We start from the raw sequence: 26,825 nt of genomic DNA on the forward strand, positions 1-26,825 counted from the left end.
GTTTAACACACAGGTAATTCTTTACAGGACAATATGACTTCAATAAAAATTTTGCACTCCGTATTTTCACCTTCGGGGGAGGGGGGCTTCCACCCTCTCCCATCACCCGAATTTGGATCCCCTACGTCCCTCTTTGGCATCCGGAAAATCTGGTCACCTTACATTAATCAAAGTATCACATCAGTAATATATTAATAAATATTACTGATTACCACAATTTCAATATAATTAAGTTTTTTTTAAATTCCCAGAAATTCCAATTTTTAGCTAAAATTCTGAGTTGATATGTCATGAAATTCTACCTTCTTGCTTATATTTTTTATTTTATTTGAATATTTTCTAACATAAGTTTCCCGTTCATTAACTGATTTTGATATATCAAAACTGAGAGTGGAAAACTACATGGTACATACTATTTCTGAATTGATGGATGTGTTCCAAATAATATACAAAAGTACTGAATGAGTGTCTAGGATGTGTTAAAGAACTTTGCAGATTAATATATACATAAATGTACTAATGTTATATTATACATCAATGAAAAATAATATAACAATAATTCAATAATATTTATTTTTTCTTCTACATTGTACACTGCTATCCATTTAAATGATATTGCGATGAATCAACAGGTTATAAATTAAGCTAAAAATGCTAAGGGCAAAAATTAGCAAATAATTATGGTACTATTTATTACATTCAGTTTTAAATTTGATTTTAATCAGCAAGTAAACACATTTAGCATGACTATTTGGGTTAAGAAGATAACCTGAGCAGTTAAGCAGTTACAGAAAAATACTGGAAGGACTGGAAGTTATAATAAATCACCAGTTTTTCATTTTGATATTGTGAATTTCAACATAATTTCAGAATACGAAAAATAGCTCAGTTACGACAGAATAAAATTTTTTCGTTTTGTACCAAGCATATGGATTTAATTTTCAGATTCATTACTGCATCAAAACAAAATTCCATAAAAAAAAAAAAAAAAAAAAAACTGCACTCTATATACTGCAATGAACGCAACTAATGATGCATAAGATAGTGAAAAAAGCTCACTAGTAATTCACCTAACATGTAAAAAACTAAATATTATACCTAAATAGTCTGAAAGAAACCATGTATGAACTAAGTGAAAATATATTACATATAAAGTTATTAATTCCATTAAAATATACAATACAGTCAAAAGTCGTTAATCCGGACTCGTCGGGACTTCGGCGATTCCGGATTATAGATCATCAGTTTAAATCTCGTAAGATGGCATGCAGAAATTCTAAAATTAAAAGTATGAAACCGTAATTTATGAAATAAAGAACAATTATGATCTAAAGGGTATCAAAATTTGCAAAAAGAAAAAGCTTAATATTTATTTGTTTACTTTATTAAACATTTCTTTCAATGTAAGTTGTTTAAGTTTTGCTTCGTTTCATGTGATAATACTTTCTCTTTAATTCTATTAAACAGACATAATTTCTTGTTCAGTTACAAAGTTCCGCTGTTCAAGTCCTATAATTGCTGTGTCGAGAATACTGACTAATTTGTCAATCGAAATTTTTTCGTTTTCAATAACCTCTGTCACTTTCTTCGCTATCGGAAGCGAATTATAATGACGAGGAACTTGTTTTAAATCATATCAAAGACGGAGCACATCGAGATGAAATACTACATTTGATAAGGAATTATAAGCCAAATAAAATAAAAACATCTGCCCTGAAGATAAGGATAGTGCTGACAGATCAACTTCCAATTCATTACGCGCCCGCCGCTGCGTTTCCCCTGCCGAGCAGCGTGAAATTGATAAACAGATTTCGGATTTCAAAACATACTTTCGCTTTAGATCCTTTACATATTAACAAATATATATCGGAAATTCTATTTGATATAATCGAAAGTTTAAACTTACTTTTATAAAATTTCTCTTACAGTCTGCAAAAAATAATAAGCCGGATCCAATTCGAAAATTAAGGAACAACGCAATCATCAACATTAACTGAAATAGATAATTATTTAGCTTATACGTCCATTATACATAAAACGCGCACGCGAAAACGTATTCTGCACTTGCGCACACTCATATGCGCAGTCGTAAAAGGTCTTACGCGCACGCGTAAACCCCTATGCGCATGTGTCAACGCGGCGCATGCGCAGAAAGTTTTTAGTTTTGAGGTCCGGATTATAGATCATTCCGAATTAACGACTTTTGACTGTATAAATGAACTGTAAATGCAATATGGATTTAAGATAACAATACCACTGCTGTCAAATCAAAAGACAGTAATTTAAACTACATATTTGTAAAAATTTCAGTTAAATGTCATACTGAATGTTTCTTCCTTTTTCCCCCCATCATAGTAATGACTATATTATGGAATAAAACAGAAAAATATAGAAACTATCGCACTTTGCACTCAGAGAAACTGAACTGTTCAAATACTTAGAGAAACTGAACTGATCAAATACATAGAACTCTAGTTAACTGAGTCGGCTGTGGTCTCTGTTAATCTGACTGAGTTTTAATCTGTACAGTTCGGATAATAATATTTTTAGGTTATTTAACTATTTGAACTTGATAAGAGGTTCACAATTTTAAACTACAATTCAGCTGTTAAATATCGATTTTCAAGGTTGCTGGTGAAATCAGAGAAGATCTGTAGACACTTGAATATAATGGATAGCTATGAAACTTGAAATCTAAAAAACTGTGAGTTTTTATGCTGCCTGGCAATGCCACTTAAAAGAACTTTGAACTGACTTAAATTCATTTTATAATGCCTGATTCAGGTTACTCAGCTGTTTATAATATAATTCTGACATAAAATATATCAATATTTTATTAAATAGTCTAAATTTTATAATTTTTAGCTAATTTCACTTTGTAATTTCCTGATACTTTCACACACATAAGTATGGCAGTAAAGCTTTTATTATAAAAATAACTTCAAATATGATGAAAATAAAATTAATTAACATACTATTGAGTGGACGAATTTAATAATATACCATACATTAATGTAAAACAAAATTAAATACAAATATTAACTGATTAAACAATGATTGAATCTTCATATAAAGTTCAATAAATGTCTACAATACATTGAAACAATTTAAATAAAAACAAATTTAAAAAGAAAATTATGCTGAAAATAATTATGGGGTGGGAGAATGAAATTTTAAGAACTGAAGTTTCATTAATTCAATAAATTTAATCTATTCATATGAAACCCTTTCCTAAGTTTAAAGGCTAAAAGCTGCGAGCTGGGATATTCAGTGATCTACTGGGAGGATGGAATGTGTGATGAAAGAAACTGGGGGATAGCAGTTACGCTATAGTAAAATATTATTTAAAAAAATATAATACAAATTTTAGTTTTTTTCAATAATTGAATTAAGTTTTGTAGCAAAATTTTGAAAAGAAAATTTTTTACGAACATGTTCTGTAGCAGATACACCCAGTTCACGAGCTAGGCTGTGGTCTCTTGTAAGTAAAATCATTTTTTCTGCAAATGATTCAGGTGTTGAGTTGCAAAGAAAACCTGTACTTTCATGCACAACAGTTTCTAAAGGACCCCCACTGTTGCATGCTAAAACTGGTCGTCCTAGGAGCATGGCTTCCAGAGGTACAATACCAAAATGTTCATTGGAAGGAGTGTACAAGACAGCTGTACTGCAATGAAATAATAACCTCTTTTTATCATCATTAGGTGATTTTAGGAATGATACATTTTTTTCTAATTCAAGGGATTCAACATAATTTTTTAATTCCTGATAATGTTCTTGATTTTCAGCCACTCTCTCATCATATCCTCCAGCAATAATGAGATGAATCTTTAAAAACTCTTTAAATGGCATCATCTTCTGCATACACTCTAAAAAATAAAATAAAACATTATACTTGAAAATCATAATACACGATCTCTAAATAATATTCTTTTTGGTTGATTTTTTAAAGAAAATTTTGGACTCTAAGTTCTTGAAAAGTGCTCCTTTTTATTTTTTGGAACTAGCTGAGGAAGAATTTCTGAAGATTATACAATTTTCAATATATTACAGTGCTTTGTCTGCACAACAAAAGAAAATATACATGTAAAAAAAGTTTAAAATCTATTTTACTGTTAAAAAAATTGCACTGATTAATGCTTTTTTGTTAAAAATTACCTTTTATTCTCATATTTAATTCAGCACAACCTCATACAAAATATTGATAGTCATTCATTAATTTAACAAACAGTATACACTTGACAATTAATATGATGGAATTTCAACAAAATTTTTCTTTTTTAAGCAAGATCTCATACATGAAACATACGTAAAAAAGAAAAAATCGGCTAGTGCTCCTGACTGCTGTGGCATTCATTGAGCTCAGGTTCAAATTCTAGAGAAGGTTTGCAAGTATACAGTTCAGGGTAGCATGTGGATATTTAAAATGCATTGCTAACCAAATGTCCTCTTGAAAGGTTTAATGGTATAAAAAAAAAAAAAAAAAAAAAAAAAAAGGAGAGAGAGAGAGAGAGATGGGAGACCCTCACACCTTTCCCCAGAGACACTCTTCATCAGAACTGGGATGAAGCTGGGCAAAGTTGTACTGTTACCTATCTGATGCTTAAAGCCCATGACAGACACAATCTTACGTTCCTTGCCATGATAAAATTTATGGACTTGTTTTGATTAGATAAGCCACAACAATAACACCATCAAACTCTTTGTTAAAATGTTTTACATATGAAATTATAAATAAAAAAAACACAGTTAACCCTGCAGTTAAAAAATATGTGTCTTTCAAATTTAGAATTAAATTAATTAGCTCTATTATTAAACAATGAAATGTTAAAATATTTTTTTGCTCAAACAAGGAAAATTTTAAGAAAACATTCAGAGCAGGGGAGGGAAAAAAAAAAAAAAAAAAAAAAAAAAAAAAAAAAAAAACTTGTTAGGATAAGCACCTATGATTGAAAAGGTTACATTAAAAAGTTAACAAAAAATTACGAGTTGAAAGAAATTTTTAATAACCTGACTGAACATACCTTATTATTAAGAAGTTATTGGTACATATTTCTAATGCGAATTTTCTTTAAAGATCCTTTGTTGCTTTTAATAGCATCGAATATTTCACTGTTAATTTTCCGAAGCTTATTTAAGCTATTAAGGTTGATTCAGTTTGACCTTATGATATTGAGTATCCTTTTGACTGGTGCCAGTGTGACTGGCATGCTGAAAATGCATTCTATTATTTGAATAAGATTGGGCAATGACATTTTTTTTAAGTGACTGAAGAGATTTACCTGTTTTTATTCACAATTTTTATTTTTCCAAATTTCATAATTAGCTTTTCCAGAAAATTGCTACTTCATTAAAATATTTATCTATGTTTATTGTATTATTTGAGACAGTTTCATTTAATTTTCCAGTTAAAACTTCAGTTTCAGACCAAGTTATTTCCCTGTTGTTTATCCCAATAAAATATTTTTATCCACCAAAATTGTTTTTCCATAGCTCGATGTAAGAAAGACATCTGTGATAAAGCTGTAAACTCTTGTATTATTGTATTGATATTAACTGCTTCATTATTTTTTAGTATTTTAAAACATTTTTCCTTTTGCTTCTTGAGGCATAAATTTATTCTCATGTTTTTCCTTGAGGTATGTTTTTAATTTCAAAGACATTATCAGTTGCCCTTGCTTTCGTACTTTCCATAATCAAGACAGCTAGCCAGCATTGTTTAAATAATTTGAGTTGCCCTTGCTCCCCCCAAAAGTTTTATCATCACTGGACAGTGTTCTTGTGAAATAAAATTAGATTTCAGTCCTTCATATATTTCAAGTATTCTGTCAATATTTGGAAGTAAGAAAGAAAATATTGTTGTCATGTGAATGTATTGTTATGATGAAGAAAATTTTTACACTTTACATATACAAATTCACAGAAATCTTCTAGTTTAGTGACTCAAACCATATAAATGTAAAAAAATGCATAAATTTTGACCATTAAAGCTTATAATTCAATAAATAGAATATTAACTGAAGGCAGCTGTGCATGATGCAAGTGCCACAACCAATGCCAAGAATATTTTTTTCTTAGTTCATTTTTTTAATCTATTGTGAATGTTTTTCATTCTTCTACATTAAATATGTTTAAAATTAGGAATGAAACTACACCTGGAAAATGCGATAGCTTCTTTGCTCCAATAACAATAGACAACTTTATTGATGCCATCATAAAGTTTGTTTTATTTAAATCTGTGTAAAGCCGCTACAATGGCTCAACCACATTAAGAGTGATAGCTTCACATTTTGTTATGGCTGATGAAACTTTGTTTTAAAGAGCTTCAAAATTAATCTAGATGAACAATCAGGTAACTTGAAACTAAAATTGTGAATAACAATATAAAATGCAAAAGTTGCTTCTTTAGCTGCTATTAACAATTCTTTATTAGTTAAATCAATACATTTAAAATATGATAATATATTGGAGAAATTTCCAGCCACTGTTACTAAATTTCACACATTTCAAGTGATTTATAATGCTGAATGCCAAACATAAACTACTGAAAATTCTGTAAAGCACAGTTCACATTATCAGTACGAAAAAAAAAAACTTTTTCCTAAAATAGATAATCCTTTTTCAATTCATCAGTAAACACACAGTTTTGTTTTGGCATTTTGAACGCAACTCAGAGAGGATACACACAACAATGACGTGGTCACTGTTAAGTTCCAATGTTACGAATTCTAACTGAAACAAAATACCTAAAAAATTAAATAATAAAAATATCTGGATTCTATGCTATTATAAATTTTGTGAAAAAATATCAGGATGAAAAAATAAAGTTTCATCTAAATTCAGTAGCCTACATACTATAATTCTGGGGGAAAACATCTAAACAATATTAAAAAAGCACTCAAATCTAGATATAAAATATTTAGAATGGCAACAGCGGAGATATTTTAATTCCCTAATTGCTGTTTCACCAAATGCTACACTGCTTTAACTTTTCATACATTCCGCACTTCAAAATTTTACCAAATAACTGGTATTCACTTACACTTCAAAATAAACGATTATGCTACCAGCATATAATGGATTCTAGAGACTAATGAACATATTCTAAAGTATCATTTATGATTGAAAATAGACTAGATCTTAAATATCTCTCTCTTGTAAACAGCAATATTTTTAATAAGCCTGCTAAACATACATATTTTTAACTCACTATAAAAGTTGTTTTTGTTGCCACTTCCAAGGAATAAAACTACACTAATACTCTAAAACTCAGTGGCGTAACAGCCCTAATGGGCCAAGGCCTGCAGTACCCGAAAATCTGCTTTCTTGGCCGTGGGCCCCGGGGTGCTAAGCATATGCCCTGAACAAGTGGTCAGCTTGTCGCAGGACACCCAGTGTTTATTTCCCAAGTGAACTTGGTACTCATTTTATCGACCCAAGTGATGGAAATCAAGGGATGAAAGGCTGAGTCGACCTTGCTCAGCCCAAGGTTCGAACCCCGAACCTGTGGTGCTGCTGCATGATGTGCTAGCCACTGCGCCACCAGGCCTAAAACTACACTAACAAGTGGCAGAAAAACATACAATAAATAAAATAAATGAAAGTATGTATAAAATACAAAATACACATCATCTGAAATTCATCATTCTCCTACCCTATGTTGTTGAGAAAGTTGTCATACAGTTTACAAGTCCAATCTCTGGATAGAACTAACTGCATGTTCACTCTTTGCTTTTACAGATTTGACTATTTTCCAACGAACACACTTCAACTCGATTTCTATCATATTTTAGTTCTAACCAACTGTATGACAGTCCTGTATGACTGTATGACAGTTGTCCATTTGTGGTTTTCAATCACAGCAGTCTAATGGTTTTATCTTTTCTAGGTAGTAATTCAGTAACAATGGCTGATGGCCATTCAGTACATGTAATATAATTATTCCCAATAAGAACTATATTTCCAGGTTTAACATTTTATTCATATTTCTTCAAAGGATAACTCTCCAATAATTTGTTAAGATCTTGTTTTAGACAATTAAAAATAAATCTTATTATCTAAGCAATCAACCGTATCATTGCCATAGCTTGAAAAATAATAATACTACTACTATCTTGATCCATAATATCTGCATTCAGTATTTTTCTTTCTATCAGTTCCACAGCTACAAATATTTGAACAGCTTTAAGAATAAATAGAAGAATGTCCTGCAGTTTTTGTTTTCCTCTTTTCTACAGATATAGAATACCCATGAAAAATTTGTCTGTGATATGCCAGTAAGGTGAAGATTCTAATAACCAAGAGGATGCCTCACACCATTGCAGCAAAAAAGTTATAATTCTTAAACCAATCCAAACTGATCATCAGCATATCATTTCTTCTATCTCACTAAAGTCCTAATAGAGGAGTATATGGTTGAAGATTATTATTCCTGGTGTGCAGCGAACATCTCAAATTGAATTTACCTCCATGCAGTATGACTTAAGACATTTCAATGAAGGGTAGCATATCACCTATATTATTTAAACTTGTTACGTGATTATCAACAAAAAAAAAAATTAAAAAAAGAAGCTTAATACAGTCAAAAGTCATTAATCCAGACTCATCGGGACTTCGGCGATTCCGGATTATAGATCATCAGTTTAAATCTCGTAAGATGGCATGCAGAAATTCTAAAATTAAAATGTGAAACCGTAATTTATGAAATAAAGAACAATTATGATCTAAAGGGTACCAAAAAAAAAAAAAAAAAAAAAAAAAAAAAGCTTAATATTTATTTGCTTACTTTATTAAACATTTCTTTCAATGTAAGTTGTTTACATTACTTCGTTTTATGTAATAATACTTTCTCTTTAATTCTATAAACAGACATAATTTCTTGTTCAATTACAAAGTTCTGCTGTTCAAGTCCTGTAATTGCTGTGCCGAGAATACCGACTAACTTGTCAATTGAAATTTTTTTGTTTTCACTAACCTCTCTGTCACCTTCTTCATGTCTTTATCCATTTTTTGCAGCAATTCCACTTTTTGTTTGATGGATATCGAAACATACTTTCGTTTTGTAGATCCTTTGGGAGCTCCAGCATCGGAAATTCTATTTGACATAATCGAAAGTTCAAGTTTACTTTTACAAAATTGCTCTTATAATCTGCAAAAAATAATAAGACGGATCCAATTCGAAGATTAAGGAACAACGCAATCTGCAACATTAACTGAAATAGATAATTAGATAATTTTAGCTTATACCGTCCATTATACATTAAACGCGCACGCGAAAACGTATTCTGCGCTTGTGCACACGCATATACGCAGTCGTAAAGGTCTTTTGCGCACATTTTAACGCCTATGCGCATGTGTCAACGCGGCGCATACGCAGAAAGTTTTTAGCTTTGAGGTCCGGATTATAGATCATTCTGGATTATGGGTGTCCGAATTAACGACTTTTGACTGTATAATCATGATCATATTATGAATCATTCAAATATATTCCCGAATGATAACCCAGGCCTGCTCACAAAAGGAAAGAGCTGCTCTTTACATCAAAGATGAAGCTCTTATTTTAACTTCTCTACTTTCATTCGCCTTCTATCAGAAGAATTCCATATAGTTTCCTTTCTCTGGCCAAACACACGCATAAAGGCCTTTTTGGTATCTGCAATAATACCAAATTTAAAATTCTCTAAATTTGAGGAGAGTTCTAATAAATTGGGTCTGGATTTTAAACACTGGTTCAAAGATATGGATTTATTTTGGCTGGCAGATGCATCGAATACAGGAGGACGTACAGGGGTTGGACAAAAATATGGACACACTGAAAGAAAAATATACTGCTGTGACTAATATGGTGTAGGAAAACCGTTGACATTCAAAACAGCTTGGAGTCACATCAAAATGGATAAATAGAGGTCTTTTATGCTTTGCAAGGGAGTCTTGTACTCTTCTTCCTGTAAAAATGTTGGCAAGCCCAGTTAACGATGATGGTGGTGTATAGTGCTTATGCAGATTTCTCTCCAAAAATAGCCAGCAAAGGCTCAATAATATTGAGATCTTATGACTGTAGTTGCCAGGGTAGATGTGAAAGTTGACCATCATACTCAGAAAACCAATCCTGGATGATGTGAGCTGAGTGAACAGAAGCACTTACAGTCATTGTGGAATACAGCACCATCACTGGGGGAAAAAATGTACCATGGAATGGACGTGATCAGCCAAAATAATCACATAACCCTTGGCAGTAATATGACATTGCACAGTAATGATGGGTCCCATCCCATGGAATAGCATGATATGGTTGCCAAAACCACGACCGAACCACTGCAATGTTTCACTCTCGGCCACATTCTCTGTCATATATTTGCTCAGTCTAGAGGATTAGTATACAACAGGCAGATTTTGTTAAGCAGCATACGTAAAATGAGAAGCAAAATCATGATCAGCATGATTTGTAACAGAAGTCTGGCTGTTACTACCATTGCTGCTTACCTACAGAGAGAGAGAGAATTGCTGATCAGAACAGACTGAATACTTGATGTTGGCATGGATGTTAAGTGTTGAACGTCAGTTATACTCAGTTTGTCTGATGCAGTTAATGTTGTAGCTTCATGTATAGTTTTTGGATTTGTAACCTAGTTGATATACTTTAAGATTCCAATAAGCCGCTAAGACACCAAAAGTGATAAGTTGTTTTATGTTATCTTAAATCTCACTAGCTGTAAGGAAAAATGTTTTGCATTTATTTTTACAGTTTTATGTTGCATCTTGTGGCCACAGTAAGGATTAATGATAGGCAACAACTTGCTTTAACATACAGAGAAAACTTAAGAAGGTGAGCAAATAGTTACAAATTAAATTGGGTAGTTAGATAACCTTATTGGGTAGTTAGATAACCGTAGTCATTATAGATTTACAAGACCACTATTGCATTTTATTTACTTAAAAAAAATATTTGTTAACAAAGCACAATTAACCCGTTAATGCCCAATTTATTTTAAAATGAGAATTTTTGAAAAATATTTTAAAATTACATTTCATATATCATAAATAAAGTAATTATGAAGTTTTATTCAATTACCGTAATTAGGAGTTCAGATAATAGGTGATCTATAAATAGATCGTTGGGAGGTTCTGGTAATAAAAAAAAAGTAACTGCCCTCTGATCTTATGTCTAAAAAATTACATATTTAGTCAAAAAATATGACTTTTTTTTTTCAAAATTAAAACCAACTAAAAAGATTTAAAGGAAAAAATCCTATTTTACTGATCTAAACTTAATATTAATGAATTAATTATATTTTTATTGAGTAAGTTTGCAATATTTATGTGTGAAATAGTGGAAAACATTTCACACAGTGTTATATCTCATTTTATACAAAATTTAATTGGACTTCCCTTACATTTTTTAAATTAGTGTCTTCTTTGGTTTCGTCTTTTACCTATGACATGGTCTTTTTTATTTAAACATATAGAGCCTATGACTTTCATCTCAATGACATCACCAAATGTCTTCCAATGCTTTTCTTCGAGTTTGTTTCCAGTTTGAGGTAAGCAAATGCAATATGTCTTCAGATGTCTTTTATATTTCTTTTCAACACTCATATTCCAAGCTGTTCATTCAGAGTTTCAGGAGTATTGTCCAAATTCTCTGCATTACATTATAAGTCACAATTTTAACAGTAACCCTTTACTCCACACGTGGCCGATGATTATAGAAAATCCGTATAGGTTTACCTTTCGGAAATCGTTTGAAAAAATGATGACCGTAATATCTAATCATCAACAGACAGAAATTTATCAAAAATTCCAAATTTTTGAAAACTGTGATTTATACACGTGATTAATTTTCTTATTTTGAATGCCCGGTCTGATTTTTGTATTGCTGCATAATTATTGCTGGCAAAATGGATTACAGATTTAATTTCTAAATATTTATTTAGAGACAGTTCATTTTTTACTATCAGTACCATGAGATCTTCCTCTGACCAGTAATCACGTTTATAGCGTGAAGTATTGTCGCCAGAGAACATCAAAAAACCAATAAAACTCTTCAACTCATCAATTATAACTGAAAACTTTGGCTTATTTTTCCACACTTTTGCGTGTCTTTCTCTGTTTCATTTATTACCCATTCGTACAATTCGGAAATTAAAAATTCTTCAAAAATTTTAAGTGAATTCATATTTTCTAAACTATTTGAAATACTCTCAAGATTTTTGCCAGACAAATTACCTTTTTTATTAAAAGCATAAGCAGAGTTATTTATTTTGTCCAATTTGCTTTTGGCTGCATTTTTTGATAATTTCAAACTAATTTATGTTTTTACCGATGAAGTGATTATTTTACCATCATCAAAGCACTCTTCGTCAGTGAACTTGTCCACCTCAAGCGGTTATGCAATTATATCTGACTTATCCTTAAAAAATGTATATTCTAATGATTCTTCGGCGGTGAAACACTTTACGCCTGGACATTTTGGAAAAAAATGAAAAGGGAACAAAATAGTATTAGTTACCACTAATGACCAGCGATCTATTTATAGATCAGCATGTTTAAACTAAAAATTTAATTATAAGAACAGTTATTTTTCTAATCTAAATAACGCAGAAGAATTAAAGAGGTACTGAAAATGTAGAACACGCAAGAAAAGTATAACTGACTTTTAATTTAATTAATTACAATAGATATTTTGCTTTCACAAAGAACTATCTCAGAAATTGTGCTTTATAGCACTTCTTACCTTGTTTATTTTTCAGATTTTAAATATTCTAAAGATTTCAGATTTTAAATATTTTTCAGATTTTAAATATTCTAAGTCATGAAAATGAAAATTATAGTCGCTTTATAATATGACACGGAAAAATAGTGTTTTATTTTAATGTTATTTCTTAAACATAATTTTAATATACTATCATTATTTAAATGAAATTTACCAATGTTATAATATATTTTTAAAAAACATTGAAAAATTCAAAAATTTGAGTTAAAAATTTTATATAGAAATTGACCTTAAAATTGACAAATTTAGAATCATTTAATAAAAAAATTCAAATTCACAAAAAGGAAAAGTTGTTTATGAACTACTGTATTTGACGGCATATAAGACGCACTTTTTTTCCTAAATTTGGTCTCAAAAAAGTTACCTGCGTCTTATACGTGAATGTAATTGCATTCAATAATTGTTTATTTGGGTTTTACGAAACGTGAGAACTAAAAGAAACCATGCTATTGAAACTTTTTTTCCTTGTGTGTGGCCGTCTAAATAAGGGTGTGTCTTATATGCTGTCAAATACGGTATTAGCAAAAAAGAATAATTTCAAAATGCTTATGCTCCAGTCTTGCACATAAACTCAAGTATGGCATTGTTTATATTAAAAGTAGTTTCAAATTTAAATGATGATCCATCAAATACATATTTATTGGTGAATTGCCAAAAAATATTTCTAAAAATACTAATTCATACTCAAAATGGCAGTCATAAAAAACAGACAGAAATTTCAGATGATTAAAATTAAGGACCTTCTGTCGATCTTGGCAGAAATTCAGGACTTTTAAAAACCAAAAATCATTTCTAAAAAATTTAAGGACTTTCAAGGACTCTTAAGGACAATATAAAGTTTGTCTAAAGCAGGACCATATCCTCAATTTCCATAACGGGTATGCCGTTGAACACCAAATATTTTGAAAATTATATGAATAAATCAACATTAGTTGAATACAGTTGTTTGCATATTAATATGTTGTTGAACACTGTATAATATGAAAAATAATTAAATGCATATAATATATTTTAAATTTCTCACATTTATGGTTTGAAATGGAAAAATTTCAGGTAAGGTTTGCAAATATTTTGCTTACAATTCAATTTTGCTTCATTTATGCAGATCACACTATAATACGAGGGTTGGAACTTTAATAGTGGCAACACAGCTGAAAAAACGCTATGCAACAAAACAAAAGAATATCGCATATACCACATGTGAACTACATACCTACCTTACCTCTCAGCAAAAAGACTCGTCCTGCTTACGTCACGCGCATGCGGAGTGACGCGCAGAATGGATCCTTGTATTAGCTCGCGGTCTAAAGTAAGTGTTGTCAGGATGTTTTCAAAACAAGAACAAAGATGTTGGATAAAAATTGAATGTGCCAGAGGTCGTACAGCACGACAGTGTCATTAAGGGCTTCAAGAGGCTTGCGGGAAATCTACATTGCCTTACAGAACCGTAGCAAGATGGGTGAAAGAATTCAATGAAGGACGCCAAAACATGGCAGACATGCTGCGGCCAGGTCATCCGAGTGTCAGCGATGCAGACTTGCAAGCTGTTGCCGCACTAATGGACAGTGATTGCCGACAAACGATTCGTCAGCTGGCCGGACAAACAGGACTAGCGCATACGACTGTGCTGCACATTCTGAAGGAACGTCTGTTCATGAGAAAATTGCTTCACGATGGGTTCCACATCAATTGACGGAAATGCAGAAATGGCTACGATACGATGCTGCCCGAACCCACCTGGAGCGCTATGAGTGCGAAGAAGATGCTTTTTTACGCTGTATCATTATGCTGGATGAGACTTGGGCCCGATCGTACCATCCAGAACTGAAACGCCAATCAAACGAATGGCGTCATCACGGGTCACCACAACGTTCGAAATTTCGTCGGAACCCCAGCAATGTGAAAGTTATGGTGATCCTCGTGTACGACTGTGATGGTGTCATCCTAACGCATACCATTCCCCAACAGCAGACCATCACTGCGCACTATTACTGCTCATTTTTGGAGCACAATCTCCGAATAGCTTTGAGAAAAAACAGCGACACTTTCTGCACAATGCTCCTCTCATTTTGCATGATAATGCTCGGCCGCATGCAGCGCAAGCTGTGACTGATTTGTTCAAGCGATGGAGCTGGGAAGTGCTTTACCATCCACCATACTCCCCAGATCTAAGTCCTTGTGACTTGATTCCTAAGATGAAGGAACCACTTCGTGGCACTCGCTTCCAAATTGTTCCCGAGATTCTTGCGGCAGTAGACCGGTCCATTCAAACTACAGTCAAAAGTCGTTAATCCGGACTCGTCGGGACTTCGGCGATTCCGGTTTATCGATTTTTACGGATTATAGATCATCAGTTTAAATCGCGTAAGATGGCATGCAGAAATTCTAAAATTAAAAATATGAAACCGTAATTTATGAAATAAAGAACAATTATGATCTAAAGGGTATCAAAATTTACAAAAAAAAAGCTTAATATTTATTTGTTTACTTTATTAAACATTTCTTTCAATGTAAGTTGTTTCTTTTTATGTGATAATACTTTCTCTTTCATTCTATAAACAGACATAATTTTTTGTTCACTTACAAAGTTCCGCTGTTCAAGTCCCGTTAATTGCTGTGCCGAGAATACCGACTAACTTGTCAATCGAAATTTTTTCGTTTTCACTAACCTCTCTGTCACATTCTTCATGTCTTTATCCATTTTTTGCAGCAATTCCAATTTTTGTTTGATGGACATCGAAACATACTTTCGTTTTGTACGATCCTTTGGGAGCTCCAGAATCAAAAATTCTATTTGACATAATCGAAAGTTCAAGTTTACTTTTTTAGTATTGTTCTTACAGTCTGCAAAAAATAATAAGCCGGATCCAATTCGAAAATTAAGGAACAACGCAATCATCAACATTAACTGAAATAGATAATTAGATAATTTTAGCTTACACCGTCCGTTATACATAAAATGCGCACGTGAAAACGTATTCTGCGCTTGCACACATGCAAGTGCGCAGTCATAAGAGGTCTTACGTGCACGCGTAAATGCCTATGCACATGTGTCAACGCTGAGCATGCGCAGAAAGTTTTTAGCTTTGAAGTCCGGATTATAGACCATTCTGAATTATGGGTGTCCGAATTAACGACTTTTGACTGTATCAACAAAACAGGTGCTGCTACAGGTATTCCACGACTTCCACATCGTTGGAAACGGGTTGTACACAATGCTGGCGATTATATTGAAGGACTGTAAAACATGGTGACATGAATCACTTTTATTCCTTGTAAATAAATAGTTGCCACTATTAAAGTTCCAACCCTCGTATATTTACAAGCATAATCTGCAAATGAATTACATTAATTATTGACAACATTTTACATTAATCATTAATAAAATTTGAGGAGTGGTACAGCTAAAGTTGATATTAGCAACATCAGCTATTCGATCTTATAAATTTCACTGATCATGTTACAAATACTGTTGGTATTTATACATGGTATAAATTTATGTACAATATTATTTATTACATATTTACTAAATATATGTATTTTATTTAATTTATTATGTACAGTTTGAGTATGCCTCGTATTTTGACCTTTCGTTTTCTTTACATTTTATCATCTTTAAATATTGGTTAATTTTAAAAAAGGCACAACTTTAAACTAAATATACAGTACAATGCGAAATTTGTCCTCTGCATTGTACTGTATATTTAGTTTAAAGTTGTGCAGAAAATTTTCAAAGCAGAATATAAGCCTTTGCACAATAATAATGCTTAAAATGCACCAATTCAGTTCTAAACAATGAACAGTTATTTCTTCCATCTGAATGTGATAAAAGTACCGAACACATTTATGGAAAATTCAGTGCTTTTGTGTTGTGGAACATCAAACAAAAAGTGGAATTGCTGCAAAAAAATGGACAAAGGCATGAAGAAAGTGACAGAGAAGTTAGTGAAAACGAAAAAATTTCGATTGACAAGTTAGTCGGAATTTTCAGCACAGCAATTACAGGACTTGAACAGTGGAACTTTGTAACTGAACAAGAAATTATGTCTGTTTATAGAATTAAAGAGTATTAGCACATAAAACGAAGCAACTTACATTGAAAGAAATGTTTAATAAAGTAAACAAACAAATACTAAGCTTTTTTCTTGTAAATTTTGATTATCCTTTAGATCATAATTGCTCTTTACTTCATAAATTACGATTTCATAATTTTAATTTTATAATTTCTGCATGCCATCTTATCAGATTTAAATTGATGATCTATAATCTGGAATCGCCGAAGTCCCGATGAGTCTGAATTAAAGACTTTGTACTGTAATAAGGATTTTATTATTTGACTCAGTTATAATAATTCCTTTTTTTGCTATATGAAATTTACAGGCATGCACAGCATGCATCACATGCCCTAAGATGATGCCTCTGGTCTAAAGAATACATATACAATGACAAAAATATTCTTCAACAGGAATTTTAAAATACGATAAAATACAACAAAATATAAGAAAGGTAATTAATTCTTAAATTCATCATTGCTGAATGGCAAAATTCATTATTAATGATGAAATGGTTAATTTCGCCATTCCGAATTCAATAACGGGGAAAATGAACTTCCATTTACCGAAACCTAGCATTACTTTTCCATCCTTGTCCTTTCAGTGGTTACATTTCAATAGATTCTAGACCCCAAGTTACAAACCTTATTTAGAAATATAAGAAAATGCACAATAATAGAACAAAATATATTTACTCATTGCATTACTAGCTATATACAGATGGAGGATAAAATAATACGAACACTTGTGAAATAATGGAAAACCTTTATTAATAGGTGGTTGGATCACCCTTTGACTGAAGTACAGATTGAATGTGACATTGGATAGATGTATAAAGGTCATGGACAATATTTAAACGAATATTAAGTCATTCCTCCCGCAGAGCGGTCTCTAATTCTGAAAGTCCGGATGGAGAAGGAAATTGGGAATGAAGTTTGAACTCCAAATATGCCCATAAATGTTCAATAATATTCAAGCCCGGAGACTGAGGGGCGAAGCAAGATGTTCAATTGCATCGTCTTGCTATTTGAACAATTCTTAAATACACCTTGCAGTATGGATAGTGGTATTATTATTTATTTTCCTATCGTTATTTCTAACTAATTAATCAAGGTAAAACAAAACTGCTTACTTTGTCCCAATGGGTTCTGCCAGGGCCACTGGTTGAAATGGATTTCTTCTGTTCTTCTGTGCATCTCTATCTGCAAAATCTTGAAGGGAATAATCCATAAATGATAAATACTTTCTTTACACAAACATATTTAATAAAGACGCAAACGGTTAACAGAATATTTACATAATGAGAAGTGTTTAAATGTGGCACGACGCAGCGTGCGACTTCTCAGTTCCGAGTTCTCGTGCAATCTCTAAGCGAGAGTTCATAGTTCGAGATGACGTCACTCAGCCATCGGATCTCAGCAAGAGTTGAGTTGCAACATCCTCTGGCCCAGAAGGACAATTGCTGTAATTGTCCTTATTACATTCCAGCTTCACTGGATATAGTAGTTGCACTGGTCTTTTAATCGTATGGCCATTTGGCAAGTGGATAGCACAGGCTCTCATGCTTGCCATCTCTTCCAGGAAAGATTTCCATTATGATGCCCATCTTCCACATCAGCCTTGGAATTTTATCTTCATGCACTAATATAATAGTTCCTTTCTTCAAACAGGTTTCTGTTTTCGCCAGTTTGGAATGATGAGCAGATTTTAAATTCATCAAATAATCCTGCCTCCATTTTCACCAGATTCTTTCTACCAGTATCTGTTGATGTCTAAATCGACGTGTAAGACTCTCCTTTGTTAAAGTTAATTTAGAGCTTCATTGCGGCAATGACAGTAACCGTCTTCCTATTAAGAAGTGACCAGGGATCAAAGATTCTGGCTCTCCTAGATCCGAGTATGTAAATGTTAAAGGTCTGGAGTTCAATATAGCTTCCACTTCTGTTATGACTGTCTCCAATTCCCTGAATGTCAAGGATGATTTGGCTAGGATTCTCTTCAGAAGAGCTTTCAGAGACTGAACCATACGCTCCCAAAGGCCTCCCCACCATGCCGCCCTCTCAACTAAAAATTTCCATTTGATTCCTTGCTTAGAGAACTCGTCTTTAACTTTATTGTTTTTCATCATCTCGTTCAATAGCTCTAATTCTTTTTTCGCTGTTTTAAAGGTTTTGGCGTTATCAGTATACACTATTTGGCACAAACCTCTTCTCGCTATGAACCGTCTAAATGCAAGCAAAAATTTTTCTGTGGAAAGGCCAACTGTAAGTTCTAAATGCACGGCTCTAGTTACAGCACAGGTAAACAGTAAAACGTATGTCTTAGATCATTCTCTTCCATTTTTGATGTACAGTGGACCTGCGTAATCTAGTCCGGAGTTCTCAAACGGAAAGGCTTCTCGGCATCTGTCTGGTGGGAGAGGTGCCTATCTTGCATGACAGGTTTAGTTCGAAATATTTTGCAGACATTGCAATTGTACAGAACACTTTTAATTTTTCGACGAGCCTTCAGCAACCAAAAATTTATCTCTTATCTGATTTAAAGTATCTGCTATTCCTCCGTGCCCTACCACCTGATGACTATGAAGAATATTTAGATCAGTCAAATGATCTTTGTCGGGCAACACGATTGGATGTGCTTGTTTGTAATCCAAATTTGAATTTTCTAATCTTCCACCAACACGAATTACACCACTTTCGTCTACAAATGGACTGAGGACTTCAGTTTTGATTTTGAACCTAATGCCTCTTTGTTCTTCAGTGCCCGTATTTCATTTGTGAAATTTCACTCCTGAACACATTTGATCCAATAAGTTTCTGCTATTTCCAATTCGGTAACCTGCAAACATCCTGATAATTTCGAGGTATTTTTAACATTGTTGATGAACCTTAAGCACCACGCAGTAATTCGGTAAATTCGATGTAAATTGCTGTAATTTTGGGTTTTAAATAAATCTTCGGAAGGTTCGGTAACACACGAATTTACGAAAACTTCCTTTGATGTTTTTCTTAGTTCCTTGTTGGAATCTTAATGTTCTTTGTGAAACATACATTCGGTTTTGGCCAGTGTTCCATTTCTTCCTTTAACCACGTGGGCCCGTCCCACCATATGATATTCTGCTTCAGATATTTGACATTTTCACCTCTAGTTAGCAAATCAGCTGGATTATGTTCACCAGGCGTATATCTCCAGTTCAATACATTTGAATTCTTCTGTATTTCCTTCACTCTGTTCTGAAAGAATGGCTTCCACCTTTTCACATCACTTCGAATCCAGCGTAACGTTATACTAAAATCAGTCCACATATATACAATTAAATCAATGTCCGGAAGTTTCTTTTGGATGTATTTGACAAGCGGGAGCCTATCAAAGCACCCATCAATTCCAATCTGGGAAGCGATACTTTTTTCAAAGGTGCTACTCATGATTTTGATGTAATGAAGCTTGTATGAATGACTCCATTTTTCGAATAACAAAAATACAGAACAGCCCCATAGGCCTTCTGACTCCCATCTGTGAAACAGTGTAATTGTAAACCATTCTTTATATCCCTTTCCCAAGCACCTGCAAACTGAGGTCTTGGTATTTCCAAACTAGAAATATGAGCTAATTCATCACACCAGCTTTGCCAATTCTTTCTGATATTTTCTGGTATTTCAGTGTCTTATGCTATCTTTTGTTCCCATAAATCTTGCAATAAAATCTTAGCTCGAATGGTGTATGGATTTAAAAACCCCAGTGGATCAAAGAAACGTTGAACAAATCTCAAGATTTCCCTTTTAGTGGGTATGTTATTTATCCTTTTGGCATCTTTTTACCAAATCTTCAATTTCTATCAAAAATGTATCATTTCACCTATTCCATATGTATCCCAATACTTTAGAACAAGTCGAATCTTGTGAAAAATCTTCTTCATATTCCATACCTTTTGTAAATTCGTTTCGTTTTCCACTTCCGCATGTTAAATCCACCTTTTTTCAGTATGCATTTAATATGTTCTGATTCCTTGAATGCTTCTGATTCTTCATTTGCTCCAGCGATTAAATCATCGATATACATATTTTCAGTTAGCATAGAAAATACGTTCGGATACTGTGAGTTGTATTTGTCAGCATGTACATTAAGAGTTGCTCTGAGAAGAAACAGGCCCACCAGCGGCCGAGCGGTAAAGTCGCTGAACACTGGTAGTTCGGCCGAGGTTCGAATCCCACAAACGGGCTGGCTGCATGGGCGTTTTCGTGGTTTCCCCCATGTGTAACGTGTATACGAGCCAGTTTCCCTTAGAAAGTCCTCCACGAAGGTATCCTTCCTCTTAGGCAGATAGCGCTAGTGTGCTTTGCCATAATTAAATACACCAACACCAACAACTGTAAAGATACGGACTAGATGTTTCTCCAAAAATTACTCTTGCCATACGAAGAGCCTTTGTTTTGGTTCCATTTAGTTCACCATCGTTCCATAGAAACTTGACTGCACTTCTGTCTTCATCAGCAAGAGAAATCTGCAAAAATGCTTGTCAGATGTCAGCTGTAAACGCAATTCGATTTTGGCGGAACTTAAGGAGCAATTCCAGTATGTCTGGACACATCTTGGGACCTGAATGTAAACAGTCATTTAATGACAAACAATTCTCCGCATGTGACGAAGCGTCAAAAACCACACAGAGTTTTGCAGTTTCCTTGTTTTCTCTTATAACGGCTTGATGTGGCATAAAATATGTTTTTGGTCCAATTTCAATGTTAGTCTCTTCGGCGATTCCTTCTTTAAAGTACTTATCAGTTACTTCGCGATATCTGTCATAGAACTGTTGATTTTTCTGAAATATACGACTTAAACTTTTAAATCTAATTTTAGCAATCTCCAAATTATCTCCAAGCTCATTTGAATTATGATTCCAGGGAAGGTGAACAATATAATGTTTGTTTTCAAATTTCACAGATCTTTTGAAATTATCGAAAACTAAATTATCTTCTAATTTGAGTTCCTTATTCGAATCATAATTTATCCCCATAGAATCGAGCTCCCAGAGCTTCTTCAGCAAACTAGACAGTGATTCGTTCTGTGTATCTTTATTATTATGAACTACAACCTTCATAGTATTCACATTAGTTGAGGAAACTCCATAAGACCTTTCTGTTCCACTAATGGTCAAACCCAATTTTGTTTCAACCGCTACTAAGGAATTAGACAATCTGTGAACCTTACCCGTAACTATTTTCCAATAAAAGTCTGCTCCTATCAGCAAAGAAATTTTCGGAGGTTTATTCCCTAGTCCCCATTCATCGGGAAGTTGTATGCCCTGTTTTTTAATAAGATTAGCTATTTCATTTCTAGGGGAATGAATATGTGATCCATTAATGACAGGAATAATTAAAGCTTCTATTTTGATTTCATATCGATACTTAGAATTACGCAAAATGAGCCTGGTTTTTTTAACATTCTGCGCTTCAGACGTTGTGCAACCGAAAGAGAATATTTTTATGTTTTCTTCTCCAATCACCTGAAGTTTTAATTTCTTACAGATGTCCTCCCTAATAAATGTTCACAGCGATCCTGAATCAAACAAGGCGCGAACGCTTTGCTGGCGCCTTCTGTCTGTGTTTATAATTTCAGTTTGTACTGTCAGAAGAAATGAGTTACTTGCTGTTGCACAATCGGAAACAGAGGAGTCTCTTGTCTTGTCTGACGTGTTCATTTCGTCAGAATGTATCAATGTATGATGTCATCGATCGCAAATACCACAAGTTAGTTTCGATTTGAAGTTCCTGGCTAAGGGATAGCTTTTGAGACACACGAAACAAATTGCTCTTCGCTTTAACGCTTCCTTTTTTTTTCTGGCCCAGTCTTCTGACATGATTCTGACATATGATTTTCAGAACAGAATAAACAGCTATTAGATAGTGATGTGTTTAATGCTGCCACTGAAGGAATTCTACCCTTATTACAATCCCGATATCTTTCGCTGTCTCGAAAACATTCTTGAAACTGCCGCTTATTTTCAAAATGGGATTTCTTTTCAGTGACTTCAGAATCTGTTGGCTTAACTAAAATTCCTGTACATTCTCAACTTTCTATTTCTTTTCTTAAAAAAATTTAGCAAATTTGTAATTTTTGTCTGTTTATCATCTTCATATTTCCTAATAAATTCTAGTGCTAAATCATTCGGAATCACCTTTATTAATATCAGATACAATAAAGTACTGTATGAATCTGGTAAAATATTACACGATTCTAACCCTTCACAACGATCATATAATTTTCGAAGTGCTGTCACATCGCAAGACCTTTTAACTGGAGTAGAAGTTAATAAATTGTTCATGTGGGTATCTATTATTAGTTCCTTGCGTCCGAAGCGATCTTTTAATATTTTCACAGCCTTCTCGTAATTCTCCGCTGTTAATGTCAACCCTTGTATTGCAGTTTCTGCATCGGAAGTAAGAATTGACTTTAAGTACTTAAATTTATCTACTGCATGTAGACTTTCGTTTTCGTGTACAGCTGTCTCAAATCGCGCCCAAAACCCGGGCCAACTGCACACATCCTTTCCCGAAAAGTTTTCCAGGGACAATTTCGGGAGTTTATTTTTGTTTTGCGATTCAGTGACAGTTCCACATGAAGTAGAATTAGCGCTATGTGGATTAATATCTAAATATCTTTTCGCGCGTAATTTCCAAACAATAATTTTACTTTTATACTCTTCTCTAGACATTATCTCATCTTCTAAATTTGTCACATCAATTAAAGTTTCAATACCATTATCCGCCAAGATTAGTTCTTCTTCTTTACTAATTAACTGAGCAACCGTTTCTTCAATTACATTTTTATCCCCCTTATTAGCAATTTCTGTTTCTATCTTATTTATCAGCCTCATAACTACTGCTCTTATAGCAGATCATTTCTTTTTTAATTTTTCTAAATCCATGTCTTTATGCTTAAAGCAAAATCTATTAATCAATTCAGTTCAAATTCAACCAAATGGCCCCATGTTATGGCGCCACAATATTATTATTTATTTTCCTATCGTTATCGTTATTTCTAACTAATTATTCAAGGTAAAACAAAACTGCTTACCTTGTCTCAATGGGTTCTGCCAGGGCCACTCGTTGAAATGGATTTCTTCTGTGCATCTCTATCTGCAAAATCTTGAAGGGAATAATCCATAAATTACTTTCTTTACACAAACATATTTAATGAAGACGCAAACAGGTTACAGAATATTTACATATTGAAAAGTGTTTAAATGTGGCACGATGCAGCGTGGGACTTCTCAGTTCCGAGTTCTCGTGCAATCTCTAAGTGAGAGTTCATAGTTCGAGATGACGTCATTCAGCCATCGGATCTCAGCAAGAGTTGAGTTGCAACAAGGGGTGTTGTCTTGAAAAAAGCGGTCACTCCCCAGGGAACAGTCTGGACATGATACCCTAGAATGCTTAGATAGTGATTGAATGTGATCTTCCCATGCAGAATAATAAGTGGCCCAAGACTGCGCCATGATATCGCACTCCATACCATAATAGCGCCATCCCGATGCTTCACAATCGGCAAGAGGCAGTCCGGATAAAATGCTTCTTTGGGGGTTCTTCAGACATAAATGCATTCGGTCGTCTGAAATAGGGTGAATGGCGATTCATCTGACCATATTACCTGTTGCCACTGCTGTGGGGGTCAGCCTTTGTGATCTCTGCACCATTGGCGTTACTTGAAAGCATTAGTTGCTGTCACCAAGGGTCTACGAATTGCCAATCTGCCATAAATGTTTGCAGCATGAAGTTCCCTTTTGACAGTTTTTGTTGAAATGGGGTCTTGGAGATGACTTTTCATTTCGGATGTTATCTCGGATAAAGATTGCTTGTGCTTTCGGGCTACTACGCGCTTCAAGACCCGTCTCTCTCTATCAGCCAGCTTTGACTTTCGGCCACTGCTGTGCCTTGAAGACGTGGTCTTACCTTCTTCGTGTACACTGTCATAATGGCTGATACCATACTCCTTGCCCACCCCACAAGGTTTGCTGTTTCCATAACCGATGTTTCACTTAAACATGCTCCAACTATCATTCCTCTTTGGAACTCTGACAGGTCTGACATTTCAATTTGTCACAGACAGTTCAATTGAAGCATGCAACGCAGGTGACTACTGTTGAGAGACCGATACCTTCCTCTTCACGCTCACTAGGTGGCAGACTTCTGTTGCACGTGGCGCGGCTGTACTGAAGCTGTGAAATGTCATACTTTTTCACATGTGTTTGCATTATTTTGTTCTCCATCTGTATGTACACTTATAAGAAATAAATCTATATGTACATGACATACTAAATTTATATATGAAGAGTTCAGGAAGCTAATTTGAAAAATCTAACTATGGAAAAATGACCAGATAGTTGATTCAAACTTAGTTTTGCATTTTTACACGGCAGATAAAAATAATATACGGCAAAAAGTCTGAGATCTGAAACTGTCCAGACTTCTGGGATTCCGGATATTTCTGGATTTTAGATCATCATTTTAAACCTGGTAACATAATATGCAGAAATTATAAAATGAAATAGTTGTTTATCAAAAAGCATTTATGGCCATAAGAGAATCAAACTACAAATAAAACCACTCTTAATATTAATTTGTTCTATTAAACATGTATTTCAATTTAAGCTGCTTCACTTTCTGTGCTAATATTTCTTTAATTTTACAGAGACACATAAATTTTTGTTGACTTGCAAAGGTAGCGATATTTTCTGATTTAAGGCCATATTACAGTTTCATTGTCTCTTAAGTAAATGTTTGAGGCATTGTGATCACAATGGAAAACTTATTACATCATCTTCATTTAAATTATTACTTCTTCTCAAAGTCCATTAATTGGAAAATTTTGCCTTTTGCTTATGATATCCGAAAACGTTCAAATTCATGATTATCAGCATTTTTATCATTTAACATTTGGTTGTTTGCCATAAATTACGACAAGCATTTAGAAAAATATCTGCAGACATTAACCCCCCAGTGGTTTTGTCATTATTCACACTACAGATTTTATGTTAAAACATTTTTTAATTCTTAAACGGTCCCGTCATTGTTTAGGAAATTAAGTACTGATTTAAAAAATCCTACTTTATATTTACATTTCAGTGCCTACAGCACTCCATTATCCACCGAATGCTGGATGTAAAATTTGGATGAAAGAACAATATGGAGGTGTTATCTTACACTAAAATTTTAATTGAAATATGAGCCAAAGTTTTCATAATCAGGATAGATTTTGTATCATCTAGCAAACCAACAAATTTCACATGTTGCCAAGCTTCAGGCATGAAAACGATTTCAAACCAATTCATTAATGTTAGTGTCATCCATGCTCTTTTATTTGAACAATACATGATGGAAAAAATCTTTACTCTTTTAAATGATCAGGGTCCTTTATTTTTTCCAATTATGAAAATTTTACATTTGTGCACTCCAGCAGCATTTGCACATACCAAAATTGTTAGTCTCAATTTGGAATCATTAACCATTGGTTAAATACATGCACTCAGTTTCTACCTTCATTTCTTCATGAAATATTTTTGTTTGAATCATTGCATTTAATGTGTCAATGGCACGGCATCATTGCAATGATATCTCACCTACTCAATCATAATTTTTTGCATAATGAATGATTTTTCTGTTATTCATTGCCAGTTGGGTCACCTACCCAAATACTGACCATGCTTAGTTTGCAATAAAATGCCAAAATAATAATAAAAAAAAAGATTATTTTTTTCATTTTTTATGTTATATACTGTTGATTTCCACTTGCCATACTCCTTACATATTATGAAAAGCATATGTCTTATCTATCCTTTGTTTGTTTGTCACTGAAATATGCTTTCACATGGCAGATGCTGCTACAGCTTGAAGAATTAGGAACTCTTTGATATACTTTATATTCAAACTTTGATAAGACAGCTACAATAATAAGGGTCTGCAAACAGTAATAAGCTAGATCAAATTAGAAAATTAAAGAAGAGTGCA

At 33.4% G+C, this 26,825-nt stretch overlaps 1 protein-coding gene across 2 annotated transcripts in view; it reads right to left on the reverse strand.

The window, feature by feature from the left end:
• Positions 1 to 550: 550 nt before the first annotated feature.
• Alg2 (alpha-1,3/1,6-mannosyltransferase Alg2) overlaps positions 551 to 26,825 on the reverse strand; it is a 34,671-nt gene continuing 8,396 nt past the window's right edge. The window contains exons 3-4 of one of the 2 annotated variants that reach the window (XM_085816711.1): positions 17,957 to 18,035; positions 3,703 to 3,869 (exon numbers count right to left, since the gene is read on the reverse strand). In XM_085816711.1, the coding sequence (XP_085672837.1) occupies positions 3,842 to 3,869; positions 17,957 to 18,035 (107 nt within the window). In that variant the 3' untranslated portion in view covers positions 3,703 to 3,841. Of the gene's footprint in view, positions 3,870 to 17,956; positions 18,036 to 26,825 lie in introns of both variants that reach the window. The other variant, XM_035348520.2, reaches the window with a different exon arrangement.

This window comes from Stegodyphus dumicola, chromosome 5, assembly GCF_044657685.1.
Source record: "Stegodyphus dumicola isolate Sdum_Otavi_A_Nest chromosome 5, ASM4465768v1".
Taxonomy (NCBI): Eukaryota; Metazoa; Arthropoda; class Arachnida; order Araneae; family Eresidae; genus Stegodyphus; species Stegodyphus dumicola.